The sequence below is a fragment of the Equus asinus genome, chromosome 20 (assembly GCF_041296235.1).
Source record: "Equus asinus isolate D_3611 breed Donkey chromosome 20, EquAss-T2T_v2, whole genome shotgun sequence".
Lineage (NCBI taxonomy): Eukaryota > Metazoa > Chordata > Mammalia > Perissodactyla > Equidae > Equus > Equus asinus.
In genome coordinates this window covers 13,759,044-13,782,567 of record NC_091809.1, presented here as the reverse complement: position 1 = coordinate 13,782,567, position 23,524 = coordinate 13,759,044, and the positions used below count along the sequence as shown (strand labels likewise).

General features: G+C 65.4%; 1 protein-coding gene across 1 annotated transcript; it reads right to left on the bottom strand.

The window, feature by feature from the left end:
- Nucleotides 1–914: 914 nt before the first annotated feature.
- Nucleotides 915–20,306, bottom strand: GNA11 (G protein subunit alpha 11). The gene is made up of 7 exons (XM_044753798.2): nucleotides 20,131–20,306; nucleotides 10,276–10,460; nucleotides 8,053–8,207; nucleotides 7,413–7,541; nucleotides 4,766–4,895; nucleotides 4,536–4,689; nucleotides 915–3,186 (listed from the first exon to the last, which is right to left on the bottom strand). The coding sequence occupies exons 1-7, from the start codon at nucleotides 20,264–20,266 to the stop codon at nucleotides 2,996–2,998; spliced, it is 1,080 nt and encodes a 359-aa protein (XP_044609733.1). The 5' UTR covers nucleotides 20,267–20,306; the 3' UTR covers nucleotides 915–2,995.
- Between the last annotated feature and the right edge of the window lie 3,218 nt (nucleotides 20,307–23,524).

Below are 23,524 nucleotides of genomic sequence, written 5' to 3'. Positions count from 1 at the left end.
GAGCAGCTGGATTCACAGCCGCCAAAAGCTGGAAGCACCCGAGTGTCCCTGGACGGGTGATGAACACTCACAGTGTGGTCCTTCCACACCCTGGAATATTACGCAGCCATGTAAAGGGAGGAGATCCTGACACCTGCTCCCACGTGGACGGACCTGGAGGACATGATGCTCAGGGACGTGAGCCAGACACAGAAGGACACACACTGTGTGGTCCACTCACAGGAGGTCCCCAGAGGAGCCACATCCACAGAGACAGAAAGTGGATGGGGGGCCAGGGGCTGGGGGAGGGGTGGGAGTCAGCGTTTCATGGGGACAGAGCTTCAGTTTGGGGAGATGGAAAGTTCTGGAGACAGATGGGGGGGGATGGTGGCACAACCGTGTGAATGTGCTTCATGCCGCCAAGCTGTGCGCTGAAAAATGGCGAAGATGGTAAACTTTATGTCTATTTTACCACAATTAGAAAAAAGTCGTTTAAGGAACACACGACTGAAGGAAGACGGCAGAGACCCCCTGGCTCACCCTCTTCAGTTTCTAGCCATGAAGGCGGGGGAGGGTGTGTCTCCCAGGGCATCGGCGACAGGGAGCATGTCCCTCATCTCAGGCCCCTGCCCCGTAACACAGAGGTGCCTCTCGCAGGGCGCTCCAGCCCCGCAGCACACACAGACGGACCTGAAGTCAGGGGCCAGGAGGAGCTCAGAGAGGGGATGCTGCAGGCACGGGCCCCTCACGGTGGGGGGCGCACCCTGGGCAGCCGTGGCCGTGGCTCCTGTGAGCTGATCGCAGCCTGAAGGTGCGGGTTCCCAGCCAACCGCAGGGAGACCAGGGGACATCCGGGGACCTTCAGGGCCCCTCCACTGCCCCCCACCCACCCCTGTCACCAGCAACAAGGAAATAAGCCAGAAGGGGCCGCAGCGTTTAGGAACAAAATTTATTCCAATTTAAAACAATTCATTTCAGGAGAAAGATATGAAAAGTCGATTTCCATCGGGTGTCCCTGGATTAAGGGGTCAGGGCCCCACACGCTGAGCTGCGCCCGCCGTCCCCCCGGCCTGGTCGCGGGCGGCCCCGGCCCAGGAAGCTGGCATGGAGCGGATGGCGCCCCGCCCCCAGCACGCACAGTACATGCATTTCAAATGACAAAAGGTTTAAAAACAGCATTTTTATATAATATTCTTTTTTTAAATAGGTTAAGGGTTAAATCGTCTGAAATCAGGACTGTGTAATATACAAGGGCGACTGGAGCACGTCCGCGCGGCGGGGGCGTTGGCACTGGGATGTCTCCCCGGCGGGGACCAGGGCGCCCGGGCGGCGGCTTTCCTTCTGCGGGGAGACAGGACCGGAGGGAGGTCGCCGCTCGGAGAAATCTCGATGGAGGTGAAGTTCACAGGGTGGAGAACGAGAAACCCACCCGCCTCACCCCCCGGGCGAGGGAGGGGCCGAGACCCCGGCCCGGCTGGCGTTGGCACGGAACCGGCCTCGGCGCCCGGGCGTGGGAGGCCCTGCCGTCCGCCCGGCGTTGGCCCTGCGATGCTTGGCACGCTGCCCACCTCGGGGAAGAGTTAATACTTGGGGGCCCCCTCCCCATCCACGCCACCCCCCGGAGAGCCCATCCTGGTCCCTTCTTGTGATCGGGGCCCTGGAGAGGCGCGAGGACGCGGAGAGGCCGGCCCGCGAGGACCGGAGGGGCCCCGCCAGCAGCACCATCTGCCCCCCACTGCGGGCGCGCCTGGGGGGGCGGCACAGAATGGCACGAGAAGGACCCTTTTGGCAGAGATGCCAAAGAGAAACGGGCTGAGAGGCTGGGGGCCCCCGGCCCGTTCTGACCCCCAGGAGCGCCGCAGCCCCCAACTCCTGCCCGCCGCCTGCCCCCAGGGCCACGAGCCCCCTTCCTGCTCGGGCGCAGCACCGGCGGCACGCACGGCCACTCCCGGTGGCGCGGGGCCCAAGGCATCGCCGGCAGTTCCCCTCCCGGTCCGTTTGTGCAAAAAAACAAAACCCACACATACAAAACAAAAACACTGTAGTGCTCGGTCTCCACCAGGTGAAGAGCCACCCCGCGCCCCCAGGAAGCGGCCCCGCGGCTCTGGCTCAGTGCGAGGCCGGGGCGGGGGGGCCAGGCCTGGAGACCCCCCGGGCCGAGGCGCCCCCGACGGCCGGCCGGGCGATGGAGGCCACGGCCCCGCCTCTTGGGGACAGACCTGAGAATATCCCGACACCGTCCCCGCCCCGCGATCGCTCTTCCCAAATGGGCTGCAAAACGGAACACGACGGAAGCCGCTCCCAAGCGAGGGGCCTCCCCGCGGCTCCCCGGGGTCGGGGCCCCGGCAGTGGGGTGGGGATGGGGCGGCCGCACAGGGTGCGACAGGGCCCGGGGCGTCTCCTCCACGGTGGAGCGTACGCAGGACGTACTCATCATTTTTTTCCGCAAAAAAAAAAAAAAAAGAAAAATAATGGTCAGGCACTTCCCAGGGTGGGCAGCGGGGGGCGCCAGCCACCCACCCCCCACTTCTTGGAGTCCGGTGGGCAAAACACAGCGTCCGTCACGAGGATGCCAATAACTTAAAAAAGGGGGGGAAGTCGGAGTCCGTGCGCCCCCCTCCGCGGTGGAGGGGGCAGGAGTCCGGCGCCGGGGCTGCGGCCGCGCCAGGCCTGGGGTTGCCGGGGCTCGGCGCTCGCGGGGCTCATCTCCACTTGTCTCCGTTTTCCTTTTTTGATTCTTTTTCCTTTTTTTTTCTTTTTTTTTTAGAAAAAAGCGAGCCACAAGTCAAGGCCAGAAAAAGGCTGCCTTTGCGGCTGACAAAAGGTGAGAAGCTGCACGAATCGTGTAGAAACAAAGATGTACATCCCCTGATAACTGTGAAATAAAAACCATTTGTTAGAAATATGAAAAAAAACCCGTCTCCTCCGTGGGCAGAGCCGGGGCGGCGGGCGGCCCGGCGCGCGGCCGGAGGGGGGCCTGTCGCCGGCCCTCGGTCTCCCTCCGCGGCCGCCGGGGTCACACCAGGTTGTACTCCTTCAGGTTCAGCTGCAGGATGGTGTCCTTGACGGCGGCGAAGACGAAGCGGATGTTCTCCGTGTCGGTGGCGCACGTGAAGTGCGAGTAGATGATCTTGTCGCTGTCGGGGTTCAGGTCCACGAACATCTTCAGGATGAACTCGCGCGCGGCCTGCGCGTCCCGCTGCGGCCCTGGGGGGGCGGGGCGGTGAGCACAGCTCCCTGCCTGGGAACCCGGATCCGGGCACCGGCCCCCGGCCCCGCGGGGACAGCTTCCCACCCGGCTCCTGGGCCGGCTGCCCGCGGTTTATGCCACGTGCTTCGGGGTCTGAGCCGGGGCCCCGCTGGGCGCAGCTTCCCGCACGTGCGCATGCGTGGGGGTCCGCCCCGGGGTCCACTCAGGCATCCGCCCATCCCCACCCACCCGGCCCTCAGCCCCCAGCCCCGGCCCCCTGGGCCGCTGCTGCTGCCCACGTGGATGCTCCCACCTCCTCCACACTGGAGCTGACCCTCCTTCTCGGCCTCGCTTCCCCCCACCGCGCTCACGCCGCACCCCAAACACACCCACAACCAAACAGGGCCGGCGCCGCACCCATGCGCTCGGGTACCCCCGCCCACGCATCTGCACACATACACACCCCTGGGCGCACACACCGCCATGCACACCTGCAGACACGTGCACACGTGCATGGCCGCACCACCCTCCCTCCCGCCCAGCCCACTCGCCCTGGGGTCTCAGCGCATCACCCCCTGCCACCCCCTACGGCTCAGCCCCACGGGGAAGCCACCCGCCACCCAGGAGGCTGCGAAAGCCGAGAGCCACACTCCTGACCCCCTGCCCCCTCAGAGCACCGGCCCCGGTCTACAGGAGCACCCCACCGGAGCCGTCCCCAGGCCCAGCCCTGCCACCCCCATCCCTCCTCCCCGCTCCTCTAAGGGCCTGGGGGTCTGCAGGGAGCTGTTCGCCTCCCGTGAGGAGTGCGGGCCATCCAGGGAGCAGTCAGGACACAGTCCTGGTGTGTTGTTCCTGCCCTCGTTTCCAGCGCCTCGCTCCTCCCCGCAGGGCCACCGAGCCCACGGGGACTCCTGGCTCGGGCCATGGGCGCGTGCGGACAGGCTGCCGAGTGGGGACTGGGAGTGTCCCGGCGTGGCGCTGAGCCCAGAGCCCCCTCGAGGACAGAACCCCCTGGGGACAGGCGGGCCTTTCTGCCCGTCAGAGGCCCGGGAGCAGCACCGAGCTGAGGCGAGAGGCGGCCCAGAGCCCCGGGGAGCTCCCTGGGACACTGACGGTGCTGCTGGCCTCCAGAGGACCCCAGGAAACACCCTCCTCGCTGCCGTCCCTGATTCCCAGATGAGAATGCTGAGGCCCAGAGAGGGCAAGGGATGCGCTGGAGACACCCAGCACTCAGCCCTCCCCAACAGGCCCGGTAGGGTGTGGGGGCTCCAGAACCTTCTCCTGGTTCTGCGGGGGCCCCACAGGGAGCACGGGGCAGAGGGGTGAGGACGCCGCGGCCGCGCGCAGGCCCCCGCCCCGGGCTCACCGTCGAACTCGGGGAAGTAGTCGACGAGGTGGGAGTAGAGAATCTTGTCCTCCAGCAGGTCCTTCTTGTTGAGGAAGAGAATGACGGACGAGTTCTGGAACCAGGGGTAGGTGATGATAGTCCGGAAGAGCGCCTTGCTCTCCTCCATGCGGTTCTGTGGAGGGAAGGCTGCGAGTGACGGCCCCTCCGCCGGGCCCCTGCGGGGACGCCGCCCTGCCCCAGGCCCTCACCTCATTGTCCGACTCCACCAGGACCTGGTCGTACTCGCTGAGTGCCACGAGGAACATGATGGACGTCACGTTCTCGAAGCAATGGATCCACTTCCTCCGCTCGGACCTCTGTCCTCCCACGTCCACCATCCTGCAGGGGCGGAAGCGCCGGGGATCAGTGCTGGGGCTGCCCACGACACGGCCTCCCCCCGACGAGCCATGGCCCCGGAGTGGCCAGCGCTGGCGGGAACGGCAGGGGTGCAGGGCCGCCCCTGGGGGCGCGACTGCTCTGAAAGGGCCCCGTCTACAGCACCGGGGGCGCAGTGCAGACCCCAGTGGGACCCGAGAGGGCCCACCCTCCCTCGCTGGGCAACAGGCAGCACCCGAGACCCCACAGCCGTCTCAGGCTCCCCCATGGCAACAGCTGGACAAACGGAGGGACAGGCGCCACGGACGGGCCTTGGCCATCACGAGGGGACAGCTGTGGGGCACAAATGCTTGTCCCCTTCTTGGGCTGCGTGTACGGAACACTGACGACAGGCACAGACACAAGGGGGCCTTGAGTGTCACGGGCAGCTATGGGGGCTCTTCTTTCTACTTGTGAATTTCCTAAGTTTTCCACAATGAGGGGAGATGCTCTATTTTTAAAAGGAAAATGGAGATGGAGAGGACAGGCCCGAACACCAGCCTGAGGAGGTGAGGTCCCCATGGCCACCCGTCCGCAGCTCGAGTGGAAGGCTGGGCTCGGATAGACATGGCGGGGGCGCCCAGGGGAGCACAGGCGGCCTGCACGCCAGCAGAGGCCCATCACCCTGCAGGGCTCTCAGGGAGCGGCCAGCAGGAGTGGGTGGACGGCAGGTGTGCCAGGGTGACTGTGAAGCCCCAGGAGGGTGGTGGCCAGTTGAGGGCCCCGTGCTCGGATGCCAGGCCCAGCCAGCAGCAGCAGCCAGTCTGGGGAACCCAGCAGGGCCGTGAGGTCGGAGGCCACAGCCTCTGGAGCGTGAGCCTCCCCAGGACGGGGCCAGAACGCAGGCCCCAGGGGCAGTCTCCACACCAGGTCCTGTTTGGGACCAGGCTCATGTCCTCACGCATTGGGGCGACCACGCCATCAGTCAGTGCCAGCCGGGCTCGCACTGGGGCCGGGCCACGAGCTCGGTGCCGGCGCCCCCAGCCTGCCTTCTGTGAACACACGACCGGAGGAAGGGGTGGCCGGAGGAGGGGCAATGCCGGCAGAGGAGTGGAGGCCATGTGTGGCTCGGGCACCCAGTGGGCGCGTTCAGTGGGGTTGCGGGGTATAGGGAAAGGCCTCCGGGAGGAGGTGACACCACTGCCTGAGCTCCAGGAGGGAGCAGGGATGGGCACTGGGGCAGAGGCAGGGGGAGACCGTGTGAGGGACCCCAGGACACCAGGACACAAGGGCGCAGGCAGCCCCCACATGAAGCAGGGACCCAGCAGGTCTCGGGCGAGGACACAAACCCTCGAAACAAACCCAAGACACTCCCCAGACCCCGGCGGGGCGGGCGCTTCAAGGCTCCAGGGCAGGAGACCGCGGCCAGCGACACAGCTGCCCGCCTCCGTGGGAGGAGCCCCTGCCCGGGGAGGCGCCGTGACAAGTGCAGCGAGGGAGGCGTCACGGCCGGGAGACAGGCCCACCAGAGCCTGTGCCTCAGTGCACGGGGCCAAACGGTGTCCCCCAGATTCAGTGCCCCCGGAACAGGGAACGGCCAACATGGAAGCAGGGCAGGGCGGATGTAACTGGCTGGGTTGAGCCCTGCTGGAGAGGGGGCCCTGGTCCAAGGACCGGGGTCTTTACGAGAATAGGGGACACGTGGACGCAGACACACAGGGAGGCCATGTGATGATGGAGGCAGAGATCGGGGTGACGCGTCCACAAGCCAAGGGACACAAGGACTGCCAGGGACCCCAGAAGCCGGGAGACATGGGACAGACGCCCCCTCACAGTCTAGAAGGACCAGCCCTGCGATGCCCGATCTCAGACTCCGGCCTCCAGGACTGGGAGAGCACAAATGTCTGCGGGTGGAAACTGCCCGTCTGTGGTCATCTGTCGTGGCCGCCCCAGGAGACCACACTTGGCCTTGCCGCTAGCAGCTCTGGACAAGCTGCAGCCTCGCTGAGTGGCGGGGTGCGTGTCCTCGGGGACGGCACCGAGTCCACTCCGGCCGCACAACCTGCCAGGACTGGACCCTGAGGGAGAGCTTGTCCCTTTTACAACATGTTGAGAGGCACAGCGGCCCGGAAGCCCCGTCACCTGGCTCTGCATGGGTCCCTGGGGGCCTTCAGGTTCCCTCCGCCACGCCCTGCTCTGGCTGGGACTCTGGGCCACCCCCCATCCGCACACGCACCGGCACCCTCCCTGCTGCGGCCCCATTGCAGAGGCCCCGCCCAAGCCTCCAGGCCCCTCCGGCCAGCCCCCGACCCCTCGAGGTCACGGCCACCCAGGCAGGGCTTCCGCTGACACTCGGTGACAGTCACTGTTTACAAGTCTTCTCTCCTCCTGGACCAGAAGCTCCCTGACAGCAAAGCCCGGGGGCCAAGGAGCCTTCCGCTGCCCCACGACAGGGCCTCGGGGTCTGGGGGACCAACGGCCTCGCCAGCTCGCAGAGCCCCAGGCCGCCAGCCGCCCCCCAAGGAAGCCACGCGCAGATACCTGAAGATGATGTTCTCCAGGTCAAAAGGGTACTCGATGATGCCCGTGGTGGGCACGCGCACCCGCAGCACGTCCTGCTGGGTGGGCAGGTAGCCCAGAGTGGCGATGCGGTCCACGTCCGTCAGGTAGCTGTAACACAGTGGGAGGGGCGCGCTCAGGCCAGCTGCCCGGGCACATCCCGGCCACCGCCGGTCCAAGGGGCCCGGCACCGTGCTCGCTGGCGGGGTCTGAGTCGGCCCAACACCCCCGGACAAGACAGGATGCTGGGGTCGCTGTGGGGCCCTGCCCACCCCCGACCGGGGAGGAAGGACCCGGTCAGCGGCTGGGTCTCTGGGGACACAAAGGACGCCAAGCAGGGAAGGCTGGGACGTCAGAGGCCGGTCTGAGGGACCCCAAGCAGGCGCTGCAGGGCCAGGGCCAGGGCTGGGGCTTCCAGGGATGGCCCCTCGGCTAGAACTGCTGCAGATTCACAGAAAGGCCGCAGACACCAGAGAAGATTCCAGCACATGGCCCGCGCCCCCAGCGTGGTGTCTCCGTTCCTCTAGCACACGTGCCACGCCTGCGCCCACGTTCTCTCTCAGTCCCCCACCCCGGGTCCCTGGATGTCCCTCGCGCCCGCTCCCGCCGGGCCCCTACTCACTACTTGGCCGAGTCGGAGAGCTGGTACTCGCGTCTGCGGTCGTAGCACTCCTGGATGCCGGGGTCAGCCCACAGCGTCTTGATGGCGCTGACGTACCGGTGCTCGAAGGTTGTCACCTTCTCCACGTCCACTTCCCGGATCAGGAGCGCGTTGGCCTGCGAGGTGGGAGGGCAGAGGCTCACCGGGGGCCCGGCCACACGGAGGCCCCGGGACACGGCCGCGCACCCAGCCCCCGGCGGCCGGAGTCGGGCCCATCGGCTCCAGCTTCCCGGGAACACGTGTCAGAAAGAAGCGAGGGCGCCAGCAGCCACTGTCCCTCAGGGCGAGGAGCCAGGCAGCTCCTGGGAGCGGCCCACCCGGCCCCCGCGTCCCCAGGGTGGGGGGCTGCCCTGGCGGCTCTGGCAGGTGGGAGCAGGCAGGGGCTGGGAACGAGCAGACAGACACCTGAGTGAGCTCTCTCTCTCTACAAAGCCACCAGGCGAAGACCCCGGGAGGAGATCCCAGCCTCCCAACAGGACAGGGAGCCAACAGCACCGCCGGCAGCTCCCGTCACAGTGAGGACACCGAGTCACAGGGAGCTGCTGTGACAAACGAGGCTTGCTCCTTTGGTCTCTGCCCCCGTTTCCTGGCACACAGCTCCTTGAACCCTTGTCATCTCTGAAGCGACAGTGTCGTTTGTGTGGGAATGAGATGACTGGGGGCTGGGGGCCAGGGGACCAACCACGGGCGGGGAGGGGCTGGAGCGGGACTCAACGGCCAGTGGCCCACGGCTTAATCAGCCCTGGAGAGGCAGACAGCCCCGGAAAGCCGACTAACCGCGGCTTCATGCAGATCGGGGACGAGCGACCTGGCTCTGTGGAGGGCCAGAGAGGCCACACTCTCAGCCACTGCAGCAAAAGCCACCAAGGACAATATGCAAATGGCAGGGTGCAGCCGCGCATCACTAACACCAGAGTTAGGAAAGCGGCCGCGGTGTGCGCCCGTTCTGGATGCTGATGGAGATCTGTGTCCCACCGTGAGCCTCTGGGGGGGCCTCGGCTGAAGGGATGGGACCAACCAGACCCCAGGGGCCCCACACACAGGGCCCCACAGCCAGGCCAGTGGGGCCCCCCCCAGTGCCTGGCCCTGTGGGTGCCCTGATCCCTGTGAAGTGGGGGAAAGGGAAGCAAGGCGCCAATCGGAGCCACATCAGAAACCTGGCAGATTGACCTTCCTAAGCCTCAAAGCAAATGACTCATGTAAGTCATATTTGAACAAAAGTGGACTCCACGCCACATGTCAGCCGGACGCAACGTCTGGTGTGTGAGGGGCCACCGAGGACAGAGCCACAAGAGCAAAGCAGGGAGGCCAGGGGCGCTGGCTGGGCGAGCAGGGGGCGGCTCCCCCAGAGGGCGCACTGCCGCCACCACGGGGCACAGCTCCACTCCCCGTACACGCCCAGGAGCTGAGAACAGGCGTGCAAACACCCACACACCAATGTCACCGAGGCACGATTCACAAGAGCCAAAAAGTGGACACAACCAGATGTCTGCTGGCAGTCAACAGACACAGCATGTCCACCCACACGCTAGAATATTACGCAGCCATGAAGAGGAGCGAGGCCCTGACACAGCTGCACGTGGACAGACCTGCACACACAACGCTCAGGGAGAGAAGCAGACACAAAAGGACACACGGCGTGTGACCCCATGGACGCGAAACGTCCAGAACAGGCAGATCCACAGACAGAGAGCAGGCTCGTGGGGGCCAGGGGCTGGGGAGGGGGTGGGGGTGACTGCTGGTGGGGACGGGGCTTCCTCTTAGGGTGACGGAATGTCGACTCTGTGAATGCACTAAAAACCAGGGAATTCGGCCCTTTAATCGAATTGTATGATGTGGGAATTTTATCTCAATAAAGTTGTTCCTGTAGAACACAGGAGAGAAGTACTCCCTGCCATGAGGGGTCACCCAGAGGGTCAGACATAGTGTGGCCCTCCGAGGGGGCCAAAACCAGTAGGTAAGCCCGCACTGCCCAGCCCGGAGGCGGCTACCAGGGCCCGGCACCCCCGTCTGCCACATGGGCTGCTGACAGCTACGTGGCAGGGAGTCTGGGGTCAAGCGGACACGCCCGGCACGGAGGCCAGTGGCCTCCAGAGGCAGTGCATGGCGGGGACGGAGGCCGTCAGAGGCGCAGCGGCGGCGCTGCCCCAGGGCCGGAGGCGGGGCCCTGCGCGCGCGCCTCACCTTGTTGTGCTCGTGCTTGTACAGGATCCTCAACGTCTCCATGGCGCGGATCATGGCCTGCATGGCGGTGAAGATGTTCTGGTACACCAGCTTCGTGAAGCCCCGCTTGTCCTCCTCCGAGTAGCCGGCCCCGTGGATGATGCGCATCTGCTTGATGAACGTGCTCTTGCCGCTCTCGCCGGTGCCTGCGGACGCACGTGGGGCGGGCAGGTGAGCGTGGCGCCAGGACCCGCCCTCCGCGCCCCTGGCTCAGCCGCCCTCGGAGGGGGCGTGGGGCGCACCCGTCCAGCGGGCAGCCGCCCTGCAAAGTGTGTCCCCGCCTTCAACCTCCTCCTCCTCCAGCACACCGCGTCCTGCACGAGAGGAAACTGAGGCCCAGAGAAAGGAAGGGCGGCGTCTGCGCCCCCAGCGCCTGCCGGTCACAGCGACTGGAGCTGCCACATCTGGAGGTGACAGGGCTGCAGAGGAGGACGCAGAGGCCGAAAGGCTGAGACCCTCCCCAGGTGGGAGTGACACCACCCTCAGAGTCGCGCCTCCAGTCCCTCTCTGTGGCCTTCGCTCCATGCTTTCCCGCGCCCCCGGGACAAGCGAGCCTGACCTGAGCGCCTCTCCCCTGACCCGGGCCGCTCCTCCACCGCGAGAGCCACCCGAGCACTGTCCTCCGGGGCAGGGGCTTGGCAGCCGCATCGAAGGCCACGCGGTTCGAGGGCCAGATCGAGTCCCAGGGCACCATATCGTCACCCCACGACCCCCAAAGGCTCCTTCCTCGTTAGCCCCGAACCTGGAACCCTGCCCCACATCAGCCACCCACCGCTGAGCCCCCGGCTGCACCCAGCGTGACCACGGCACCCGGACGACCCCGAGCCCCACGTCCCAGGTCCCCCCAGAGGCCCCCCGGCTCGCCACTCCCGCGCATCCACTCTCTCCCCTCCGCCCCAGTGGGCACGATCACGTCACTGACCCCTGCTGGGCCCCGCTCTCCCTCCGTGAGTGTGAGGGGACACCACCTCCCGAGGCCCTTCCAGGCGGGCACGCTGACCCTGAGGGGGGCATAGTGGTCGGCTGCCTCGCAGGATCAAGGGGCCCAGAGCGTCGGGCTGGAAATTGTGAGACAAGGGGCCACATGGCCGGCTGTGTCCTCATCCCAGCTCGCAATGGGCCCCAGTCTCAACGCCTCCCGTGTGACTTGGGGTCCTGGGGACCCCGATCCCGCACCAGCACCGACGCTGCTGGGGTCCCTCCTGTTCAGCCTCTCCCCGCCCACCCTCCCCCCTGCCACCCCCGGTCAAGGACCACTGCCTCCCGCCATGAGCAGCAAACCCGTCTCCCACCCCCATCCACCCTGCGCACGGGCCGGCAGCCGCAGCTGTCTCCAACACGTCCACGCACCTGCCTCGTCCCAGAGGCACAGCCCGACTCCTCCCGAGCCCGCCTGCCCCGGGGACCCGTCCTAACCAGCAGAACATGGCGAACGATACGCATCACTTCCGGGACGAGGTGACACATGGCAGGCGCTTCCTCCTGGCGCTCTGGACCCCTGACCACGGGAGGCAGCACTGTGCTGTGGGGAGGCCCACGCAGCGAGGACCCGAGGCCTCCACCAACAGCCACGCAGGGGAACCAGCTCCGAAGTGGCTCCTCCAGCCCCAGTCGAGCCCTCAGATGAGGCAGCCCTGGACGACAGCCTGACCTCGACCCCACGAGAGACCCCCAGCTGGGACCCCCAGGTTCCTCACCCTCGGAAATTGAGAGATAATTGTGTGGTTTCAAGCTACCGAGTTCTGGAGCGACTTCACTACACAGCAAGGGACAACTTCTGAACTCTAAGAACACACTGCCTGAGACCCCCACTCAATGCCCCCGTGGGGGCCACCCGCTCACAGACCGAGCCCAGTGCCCCCTTCTGGGGACTCCGGACCCCCACACGCGCCCCATCCCGCTGCTCAGGCCCATCCTCACCACCCTGAGTCGGCCCAGCCTCTGCCCACCACGCATGTGCCCGAGCTGCACCCATGTCCTCGCTGCTGTCCTCACACGGCCACCTGTGACACGGCCTGCCGCCATGTGCAACTCAGCTGCCCCCACAGTGTCCACCTGCCCAGCGGGGTCTCTGGGCTCGAGGCCCATCGGGAACCGGCTGCTCACCCAGCCCCAGTGTTGCAGCCCCAGTGCATCCTGCCCGCCCTGGGACGACCCACCAACAGATGTGGTCTCACAGGCTCCACCAGCTGCCCGCCAGGAGAAAAACAAGCCCCCAACAGCAAGGGCGCTCGAGCCCCCTGGTCAGGCCTCGCCCTGGCCACGCAGACCCCACTCACTCCCAACCACGCAGAGCACAGGGCACGGCCACCTAGGCTCTGAGCTCCGCCAACACCGGCCTGAGCGAAGCAACACGACATGAGACACCCGCACACAACCCGGGACAGGTTCACATGTAACTGCCAGACCGTGGCATCAGCCCGAATGGCCTCCCCTGGCGGATGGCTGCCATCTGTGCCTTCTGTACCACAATTGCCACTCAGCAATGACAAGTTGCCGCATGTGGACACACAGCAGCCCGATGGCCTCTGGGAATGAGAGGAAAAAGCCGCCCCGGGGCTTGGACAGCGCACGGCTCTGTTCAGGGAATGTTTCTGAGCTGACGAGGCTGCAGGGTGAGAGGACATAGGGGCTGCTGCGGGCTGGTGGGTCGTGGGTCCCCGAGGTGCTGGCGACATTCACACAGAGGGCGGCGGTGGGTCTGCACCCACACAGGTGGGGATGCTGAGGGACAAGCGCATGAGACACCTCCCCATGAGGAAGCCGGGCGGCTCCAGGTCCACGCTGCAGGCGGACCCCAAGTCCACGTCCGAGGCCCCTGACCCCCTCCACCGTCCCTTCCCAGAAACGCCCCTGAGGACAGGAGCCACCCCATCGGCCCCATATGACTGGCCCCCCGCGGAAACCACAGTCACAGCCCCCCCAGCGCCCCACTGGTTCTGCTCCAGAGGCCGCTGCCGAGTCACCATTGTGAGGCCTGCGGTCCCCTGTCCCCTCTCGAGGGGTTCTGCCTGCGGCCTGTGCCCCAGCCCCCGCCCAGGCCCAGCTCCAGAAGGCGCTGCGCACGCTTTCTCAGAATGAACTTAGTCCCATCCACCAAGCCGGCTCTGTCCACGTCCCCCACACATCCCCCGTGCTGGGGCCGGGCTTGACTGGTCATTTCTCCAGGAACGGGAGCACCTGGGGTCCAGCCCAGGGGTCAGAGGTCGCACTCCAGCACGGGGCGGGGACAGCGGGGACAGGGCCGGCCTGGGAGCCTGCAGGACACCCTCTGGGCACACTCCCAGTCCAACCTCGGTGAGGACCTGGGGAAGAGGCAGCACGCGGAGGGAAGGCGCATGCGGAGGAGGAGGCAGCACCGGCCCCCTCCAGCCAAGACCCAGGCCAGCAGAAGGGGGGATGGGGGAGCAGGTCTGCGGACACCCTCTCAGTGTTGGGGAGAGGAGGGCAGGGCAGGAAGTTGGCCACGACCCGGCGATGAGAACGTGACTGTTGGAGTCCACAGTGGGGCCCGTGGCTGCCGCCTGGCTGTCCACAACCACGGGAACCCCCAGAAGGCGGGGAGGCCCAGGTGACGGCCCTGCCCAGACCTAGAGTCCTGGCAATGCAGCCCGAACCCAGGACGGACCTCGAGCTGTGTCAATGGCCTGAGATCAAAGACAGGGCACCGACCTCTTGCAGGTGATGGAAAAAATGCCAAACCCGCGTGCAGCCGAGAACCACGATGACAAACTTCCAGCTCCACTCATTCATTCCTTCCTTCCTTCCTTCCTTCACTGAGGTCACACAGCAGGTAACTGTCGGACCTCAACAGACTCGGGTCTCCTGGCCTCACAACCACAGGTCCCCCAACCCCTCCCCCCGCCCCCAGGGCATCTGTCTCTCCTTGTTCTGCTACGACCATCACTCAGGGCCGTGAGAAAAGGCAGGTGCCCTGGGGGAAGTGCTCCTCAGCCAGCCGAGGGCCCAGCGACAGAAAGGCACCAGCGGGCGCCGACAGCACAGGAAGGAGGTGAGAGCTTGCTGCTCCGAGGCGACGGGAAGCCATGGGCGGCGATGGGATGGACCTCTGGACTCGTCACGTCGTCTTATCTCCACTCCAGGCCAAAGTGGGCTGGGGCGGGCACAGGGTTGGTGTCCCCTGCCCGGGCCCCCCGGTGCCGACACTCATCACCCCTTGGCCAGGCCCCGCGCCTGCTGCGACTGTGAGGTTTTGGCGGGCGTCCCTCACCCACCACGTGCCTTCTGAGCCCACTTTGTCCCTATGTACTGGGCCATGTTGCAGCCCTTCCTGACACCCCCAAGGGTCAGGGGCCTGGTGTGAGCCCCCCATCCTGCCCAACCCCGCCGTCCAGCTCAGCTGCAGGTGCATTGGCAAGGCTGGGGCCTGGGGCCTGGGCACAGACCGCACCTGCTGCCCAGCTCACGGACATCTCCATGGGGCCTCAGAACCCAGACCTGCTTCCCAAACTCCCGCCCCCCGGGCCTCCATGCGGGTCTGACCCGTCACCTCTCATCCCCTCCAGCTCTACGCCCCGACTGAGGTCCCCGAGCACACCGACAGGACGGCTGCCACAGCAGTGTCCACCAGGCCCAGCCAGGGCCGCTCCTCTGACGGTGCTCAGGGTGCGCCCACCACGCACAGCACCCTCCAGGTGCTGGGGGTCAGAGCGGGCAACGAGATGGCTGAAGCTCGGAGACCCTGCTGTGGGGCAGGGAGACCCCGCCCAGTGGCAGACGGACCCGCTGACGCGTGTGGACAGCGTGGTGGAATAAAAGGAACAAGAGAGGTGGCGCTCCCCAGCTTCACAACCATCACCTCGTTAACCCTCAGACTAGTCCTAAAAAAAATCAGCATGAGTCTCCCATTTCACAGAAGAGAAAACAGAGGCTCGGGAGTCATGTGGGGCCAGAAACCCCAATCCAGCACCTTCTGGCACTTTCTAGCTCGTCCTGGCTAGCTCCCTCCTAAGGCTGTTCCACAGCTTTTAAAAAGAAACATGCGCAAAGCTTCCAGTAGGAACAAAACACAAAACACAAAACAACTTCTCCTACTTGCTGAGGGCCTACTGTGTGCAAAGACTGCCTACTGTGTGCCTAGTGCATGGCTGGCATCCTCACCTTCAGTCCTACGACAAAGCCATGGGTAGAGGCATCGTTCCCCCCAGACAGACGAGGAAGATGAGGTTGGAAAACATGGCCTGATCACCACGGTCTCCCCACCACTGCGCTGGCCACACGGGGCCATCCCAGGCCGACAGGAGGCCTGAGGAGGGACCCAGCTGGGAGCTGTGCCCTGGAGCCCCCGTCTGCAGACACATGGGAGCCGAAGGCCACAGGCCAGGTGCACGGGGCCCGCCTGAGCAGGGGGCCTCACGTCCAAGCGCACTGTGAGGACACCAAGTCACTCCCGTTCCCCGGGGGAAGCAAATTCAGCAAGCAAATCAGAGTCACTCAGCAAACCTTTCTGAGGCCTGCCCAGCGCTGTGCCCCCGGCCGTGGGGTGCGAGGACCCCGAGGTGGGGGGCGGTGGAGGGACCGGCAGGGAGGCACGGGGAGCCCACAGGCCCTGCCCCAGGAGCTGGCAACACCGTGAGCGGCTGCACTGAGTGCCCACAGGCCAGCCCGAGCCCGGGAGCCGGTGCTGGGAGCAGCTCGCGCTCCTCCAGGACAGACATGGGCGCTCCCACAGCCCGCGGAGACGCCCCACTCTGTCGCCACTCGGGGACCCCAGGCGAGCAGGCCGCCAAGCCTGACCCTCCTCTGTGAATGGCCACAGCTCCCAGCGGGAAAGGAGGGCCCCACGGGGGACCCAAGACAGGCCGGCTCCTCCTGACTGCGGTCCACTCTGCCCACTCGCTCGGCTGGAGCCCCAGACCAGACCCGCCCCGCCCGGCTCCGACTCTGCACCCAGCGCCATCTGGGACGGAGCAGGGACCGTGGCTGGCACCCCTCCTGCCCGCGCTCTTGTCCGCGCTCCATCCTGGACCCCGCCCACCGCGCCAGCCCCCGCCAGGAGCAGCGAGGCCACAGACATGCTCACGGGGCTGCCCGGGGATGGCTGCGCCACAAAAATCAGAAAGTGAAACCTTCTGTGGTTAGAAATCAGAGTAAAGCACTTCCTCCGGCCCGGCCGCAGCGGCCAGGGCAGCTCGGCACCGCGCGGGGACGGCCCGCCTGAGTGCACCACCGCTGTGGTCGCGGCCCGAGTGTAGGGCCAACCCGAGCCCGCGACACCCGCGAGGCCCCGCCACACCAACTGCCCCTCACCAGGAGTCCTTGCAGGGGCCCAGCCCTACAGCCCCAGCAAGGGGACAGGGTGATCCCGGTTGGGGCAGGGACCCGAGGGAAGGCAGATCCTCGTGCGTCCAGGGACAGCACCCCAGGGAGCAGACCCTCAGAGCAAGAAAACAACGCACGGGAGGAACGTCCCGGGGGGCCTCGGAACTGTGGCAGCCCCAGGGTCATCAGGGTGGACGAGGCCACCCAAGGGCACTCCCCACTCTCCCAGTGGCCGGGAGGCTCGCCCTTCCCGCCGGCTGCCACACCCCACTCGGGTTCCGGCCGTGTCCCTGCCCCTCGGGGCTGTGGAGCAGGAGAGGAAGCCCGGACAACCGGCCTCCCTGCTTTATTTAGAAACCCCAGGCCACGGGCCTCCAGGAACGCGCTTCCCGTGGAAGGCGTCACTCTCCCTGCCGAGGGACAGACAAGCGCCTCCTCGGTGGTTCCTGCCAAGAAACCGAAACCTGGAGGCAAAGGAGACGATGGAGGCAGAAGGCAGCCGGGGCCCTGGCCCCAGTGGCTCCCCACGGGCTGCAGCCCCGGCCCCAGGTTCTCTTCAGTAAAACGGGGGAGCGAGGGGCCGACCCCGTGGCCGAGTGGTTAAGTTCGCGCGCTGCGCTACAGGCGGCCCAGTGTTTCGTTGGTTCGAATCCTGGGCGCGGACATGGCACTGCTCATCAGACCACGCTGAGGCAGCGTCCCACATGCCACAACTAGAAGGACCCACAACGAAGAATACACAACTATGTACCGGGGGCTTTGGGGAGAAAAGGGAAAAATAAAATCGTTAAAAAAAAAAAAAACGGGTAGCGACACTGGTCCCCAGGTCCACGGGCCCCAGGCTGGCGGCAGCGTGTGCACTGCGGACAGGGCTGCCCCCTCCTACTTCCCACCAGACGACACGTTAACGAGGCCGCAGCCCAGACCACAGAACCCATAAAGGTGCGTGTGCCACATGCACGCGTGCACACACTGCGCCGAGTGTGCACACACGCACACATGCGGCCCGACAAAGCCATTGCTTCTCGAGCATTCACAAAGGTCTGACGTGACTATCCACGCTGATTACACACCAGCTCTGCCACACACGTCTGCGCTGTGCTACCACAAGGCAGGGGCCTCAGACAGGGGCGATCCCGCCCCCAGGGGACACGAGTGACACGTGGGGACATCAGTGGTGGTCACAGTGGGGGTGCTCCTGGCATGGAGTGGGTGGGGCTGGGGATGCGGCTCCACACCCTGCAGCGCCAGGGCGGCCCCTAGACCTCGGCCCGGCATTTACAGCTTGTCCTCCTGGTGTCATAAACCTTCACTTTGGACCCGTGAGCTCCTGGGACAGGAGCAGGAATCCCTGAGCAGGCTAGCGGGGGAGGGTTGGGTGCCGTTTGGGGTCACACGGGGAGGAGGGGGACACAGACACAGGTGCTCCAGCAGCCGACTCTAGGGGGGCATAGGTCACTGCCCGTGGGACGCGGGCCAGGCCTGCCAGCCCAGGGAGAGCAGAGAGCGAGGCTGCAGGAGCTCGGGCTGCTGACCTGCATCCTTGAACCCCGCCGCCATCTGCAGCCTGGGGGCGCTCCGGAGGCAGCGGGGAGGCTGGAGGCTCACGCAGCCCTGGGCAAGGCCGGCTGGTAATACTGTGAAGATGCCAGTCATGTCCAAAGTGCGCTCCAACATAAAGTCCACGCGCGCAGCCAAGGCCGGCCAGCGCCACACTGTCACCAGAGTGCCACCCGGAGAAGCCCACTGCCGGCTCCCTCCAGGCTCTGAGGTTACTCCCCGCCTGTCTGTCTGGGAAAGACGGCCAACTGCATAGCTTTTAGGTAAATCAGAACATATGTACAAAAACCCAGAGAAGATATTTCATCAAGGCGAGTATCCGGTGGGTCCCTGTGGGAGGGAGAAGCAGTGTGTTCCTGCCAAGACGTGCCACCCACAAAGGGCCCCAACGCCACTCGTCCATCAAACTCGGTGCCTCTAAACCCTCCCCTGTTCTGCGGTACCCCCTCCGTGACAGCCCTTCCCATGGGGCCCCGGGCCCACCGAGGCTACTCTGAGCGCGAGCGAGCATCCCGCCCTTCCCCAGCAGGCCTGCCCATCCCTGCAGCCCAGGCCCCGCAGAGCTCAGCGGAAGGGCAGGCTGGGTTTCTGTTCTGTAAACGACCTTGCAGCCTTTGACAGCAAAGCTAAGTCCTTCAACAGCCCTTATTTGGGGTGACAACACTGTGCCCACGGCTGCGCCGCCGGGCTCCCTGCAACAGGTGTGCCTCGGGGCAACGGAGACCACGGCATCTTCTCCCGGAGAGGAAGGAGAGGACGCAGGAGAGGGAACGGGGATGTTCAGAACACCCTCGAGGCCCCTGCAGGGTCTGCCCGGCCAGGCCTCTGGCTAAAACCGAAACCCGAGATGAGAGGGCAGGCCATCCTCCCTCAAGGGGTGGACCCCACTGGGGAGGGCAGCGGGGGCAGGCAGCAGCCGGAGGGAGCGGGGCTGGAGGGCACAGGGCTCCACCTGGTGGGAGGAGAGATGGGATGCTGGGAGGTGAGGGGCGCCGTGTGGATGGCAGCCCAGAGGGCTGGTTCTGAACTGCTGCAGGGGGCAGCAAGGCGGGATACTCGGTGGAGTAGGGACAGGGGCCAGCCCTGTGTGCGGAGGGGGTCGTCCCATGAGGAGGGGCGGAGGACAGAGCCTCCAGGCTTCTGCGGGCCTGACCTCGACAGGAGAAGCAGGGGTTGACCCCTAGGGGTCCAGAGACTCCACCTGGACAGCAGAGACAGGGGATGGCCCCTAGGGGTCCAGGGACTGCAGCTGGACAGCGAAGACACGGACTGACCCTGAAGGAACCTGGGACCTGATGTGGACAGGACACTCAGGAGCTGACCCTGCAGAGACTGAAGGGGCTCTGGAGGTGGAGAGCATGGGCAGGGTCAGGCCCCACCTGGCTGGCACAGGCACCTGACCCTGTGGCCCCGAGTTGGACAACACAGGTGGGCGCTGACCCCACAGAAACTGAGGCCTTGCTGTGGACAGCACATGTAGAGGCTGACCTGAGGCCCCAGGGCCCACTGTAGACAATTCAGACTCAGGGTGGGGGCAGCACGGGCAGAGGTCTGTCCAACATGGGTGGAGACGGACCCCCACGTCCAACATGGGCAGGAATCGGGGCCCCCGTGTCCAACACAGGCAGGGACTGGTGTCCAGCCTGGGGAGGGATCAGTGTCCAGCATGGGCATGGGATGGGGGTCCGGCCTAGCCAGAGATCGGCCCCCATGTCCAGCCCAAGAGGGGGATCAGGGTCCAGCCTGGGCGGGGACCGGCCTCCGTGTCCAGCCCGGGCGGGGATCGGGGTCCAGCCAGAGGGAGGATCGGCCCCCGTGTCCAGCCGGAGAGAGGATCGTGGTCCAGCCCGAGCGGGGATCGGCCCCCGTGTCCAGCACGGGCGGGGATCGGGGTCCAGCCCGGGCGGGGATCGGCCCCCGTGTCCAGCCCGGGCGGGGATCGGCCCCGGTGCGCCCGCAGGCCCGGCCACTCACCGAGCAGCAGCAGCTTGAGCTCGCGCCGGGCGTCGCGCTTGTCCCGCCGCAGCTGCTTCTCGATCTCGGCGTTGATGCGCTTGGACTCCTTCACCTCGTCGCTCAGGCAACACGCCATCATGGACTCCAGAGTCATCGTCCCGGCCCCGGCCGCCCGGCCGCCCCCGCCGCCCCCGCCGCCCCCCGCCCGCCCTGCCCGCCGCCGCCGGCCGCGCCCGCCTGGCCTCGGCGCTCGGCCCCCGGCCGGCCGGTCCGCTCGGCCACCTGCGAGCGCCGGTCCCGCTCGGCCGCGCTCTCCCGCCCGGCCGCCCTCCGCCCGCGCAGCCGCCGCAGCCGCCGCCGCCGCCGCCGCCGCCGCCGCCGCCGCCGCCGCCGCCAACCGCAGCCGCCGACCGAGCGACAGCACAGCACAACCTAACCCGCGCGCGGACGGCGCCGACGGGCGGGCGGCGCGGCCAATGGGAGGGGGCGGCGGCCCGCGCGCCGCCGCGGGGGCGGGACTAGCGGCGGGCGGGGCGGGGCGGGGCGGGGCGAGCCGGGCGCGCCCGCGGGTTAGGTTGCGCCGACGTGGGCTGGGGGACGCGCGGCCGGGAGCCGGGCGGGGCCGCCCGGGATTGTGGGAATGTGGCGGACTCCGCCGGCCGGCTCGGAGGCGCTCGGCTCCGCTCGGCCGCGCTCGGCCCCGCTCGGCCCCGGAGCGGGAGGCGCGCGCCCGGCCGAGGCGGTCGCGGGGCCGGGAGACCCCCGCCCTGCGCGAGACCCAGGGGGGACCGGCCCTTGCGGTCTCCCGGGCCGTCCTGGCACTGCCTGCCCGGAAATGAGCCTTCCGCTCGTCCATTCTTGGGACGAGCATTAATGGAAGGCCTGCTGCATACCAGGCCCGGGGCCAGGACTGATGCAGCGCCTGCTCTAGTCCACGTATGGAGCAAGGATTAATGCAGTGCCTGCTGCATACCAGGCGTGCACCAGCCTTTAATGCAGTACCTACCACCTAACAGGCAGGGACTAAGCATTCATGCAGCGTCTGCTGTGTACCAGACAGGGCTAAAGCACTAATGCAGTGCCTGCTGTATACTAGGCATGGACCACGCTTTGATGCACTGCCTGCTGTATACCAGGCAGGAAATATACATTTGTAGGATGCCTACTGTAAACCGGGCATGGACCAGGCATGAGGTAGCACCTGCTGTATTCCAGGCAGAGAACAAGCATTAATGTAATGCCTGCTATATACCAGACAGGGCTAAAGTATTAATACAGTGCCTGCTGTATACTAGGCATGGACCAAGCATTAATGCAGTGCCTGCTGTATACTGGGCATGGCCCAAGAATTAATGTGATTCGTGCTATATATCAGACAGGGCACAAGCATTATGGAGTGCCTACTGTATACCAAGCACTGCTATGAGCCCTTTAAACCAACCCTACCGCCTGGTGCGTTTTATCAGAACATGGCCACCCCCGTCCGTTTCGCTGTGGAGCTCGGCCGCTTGCACGCTGCGAGGCCCGAGCTGAGTCGTTGCAGACAGCCCTGAAACAGATACTCTCTGGCCTCTTCCAGAAAGACCTAGAACGAGTCCCAGACACACAGGAGGTGCTCAACTAATGCGTAGGAAATGATAGAAAAATAATAAAAGGGCCTGGAGTGTTCCTGGTCCTGGAAACCCGTTTCACGGACCCGGAAACCGTTTCTTGTTCTCCCCTCCTGGCACCTCTGCCAGCCCCAACCTGGCGGGACCCCCACTCCCCTCCCCACCCGGCCCTACCCAGGTCCCATCCCTGCACCTTGACACGCCACAGTCCCGTGTCCCCAGATAAGGGACGAGGGGGTCAAAGTTTGCCTTTATTAGTCGACGGGGAATGCAGGCAGATTCGCTCCTTGAACCTCTCGCCTTCGGGGTTTCTGTTCCCGCCCCAGCGGGACCCGCAGCCAAGGCTCCTGGGCCCCCCACAGACAGACAGACGCTCCACTGTGCAACGAACCCACAACCGGGGAAACTGAACAAAACCACTGTGGCTCGGGCTTGAACGTCCCCACCCCCGTCACCACCCACCGGATTTGCCCCACAGCCCCTTTCATGGCCGAAGTCATCCTCTTTATCTCTTTACTCATTTACCCAGAATACAAGGTGTCTTTGTCTGTCTCCATCACTGCAGCAGCTAGAACCAGGCTTGGTACACAGTCGGTGCTCAATAAAGATTCAAGGAAAGGATGGATGAGTTGTTTTCTGTTGGAGTTGTTTGCTGTCCTTGTCAACCACCAGACTGTGGGCAGTGACCGTGCGTGTGTCGGTCACCACGGGGTCCCCCACGTCCAGCGTGGAGGCCTCTTCCCTCCTCTGGTGACACTCCCTCCCGCGTGCCAAGCACCACTCTGCACAGCGAGGCATGGAGTAGATCATTCACATGTGTGACCTCCACGCACGTGGGAAATGTTGTCCACCTCGTTCTCTGTGGAGTCCCCACGCCCTAAAACAGAACCTGGCATTCCATGGGCACTTGATAAATGTTTGTCAAGTCGATGAAGGAACCCAGCTCTCCCGGGTGCTTCTTCTCTTCCTCTGGAGAAAAAAGACTCCTTGTATTTTCTTCCGTTCTCTGCTCCTGTCCCTCGACGCCGTCACCTCCTCCTCAGGCAGGACGTGACCCTCGGCACGTGATCTTTTTTCGGCTGCCTCCTCTGGTGTGGGCTGCAGGCGGGCAACTTCCCTTCCCCGGGCCTGATCCCCATCTGCAAAATGGGCACGATTTATACGCTAGTTTTTTATCCGAGAGCTGTTGTAAATCGTCAAGAAAAAGGTTCTTGGGAAGTATACCATAGAAGCCTAATGTTTGCTTAAACATTTAAATACGAGGGGATGGTGGTAGATGGCCTCGAGGACAGCCGCTGGGGAGCCCCGCTTCCTGATCTTGGTGGCCGTGTGTAATTCGCCCCCTGCCTGAGATGTGGGTTGAATTTCTCGATCTGTTTCTAACAAGGAGAAAATGATAGACGTGGCTTCTGAGATCGGGTTATAAGACGTCTGGGGCTCCCACCTTGGGCTCCCCCTCGCTCGCTCTTAGAGCCCGGTGGCTCTGTAAAGACGCCCAGACTATCCCGCTGGAAGAGCCATGTGGAGGAGAACTGAGGCCTCTTGCCACCAGCCACGCAAGGGAGCCATCCTGGCAGCGGCTCCTCGGCCCCAGTCGAGCCTTCAGATGAGGCAGCCCCGGCCGACAGCTTGAGCGTGACCTCCTCAGAGACACCCCCCCACCCCCAGCCAAAACCACTCCTCGACATCCCCCCCAACTCCCTGAGCCTCAGAAACGCTGTGAGATCGCGAATGTTGATCGTTTCAAGGCACCGAGTTGGGGGGCGACTTGCTATGCAGAAATCGACAACACCTACAAGCCT

Bases quoted from the DNA above. Each gene is read 5' to 3' on its own strand.
- GNA11 (XM_044753798.2), bottom strand. From the start codon at position 20,266: ATGACTCTGGAGTCCATGATGGCGTGTTGCCTGAGCGACGAGGTGAAG. The intron at 4,896-7,412 runs GTATCTGCGCGT...CCGCCCCTGCAG, and splicing joins CTGGAGAACATCATCTTCAG to GATGGTGGACGTGGGAGGAC. The intron at 3,187-4,535 runs GTGAGCCCGGGG...CCGCCCCCCCAG, and splicing joins CTACTTCCCCGAGTTCGACG to GGCCGCAGCGGGACGCGCAG.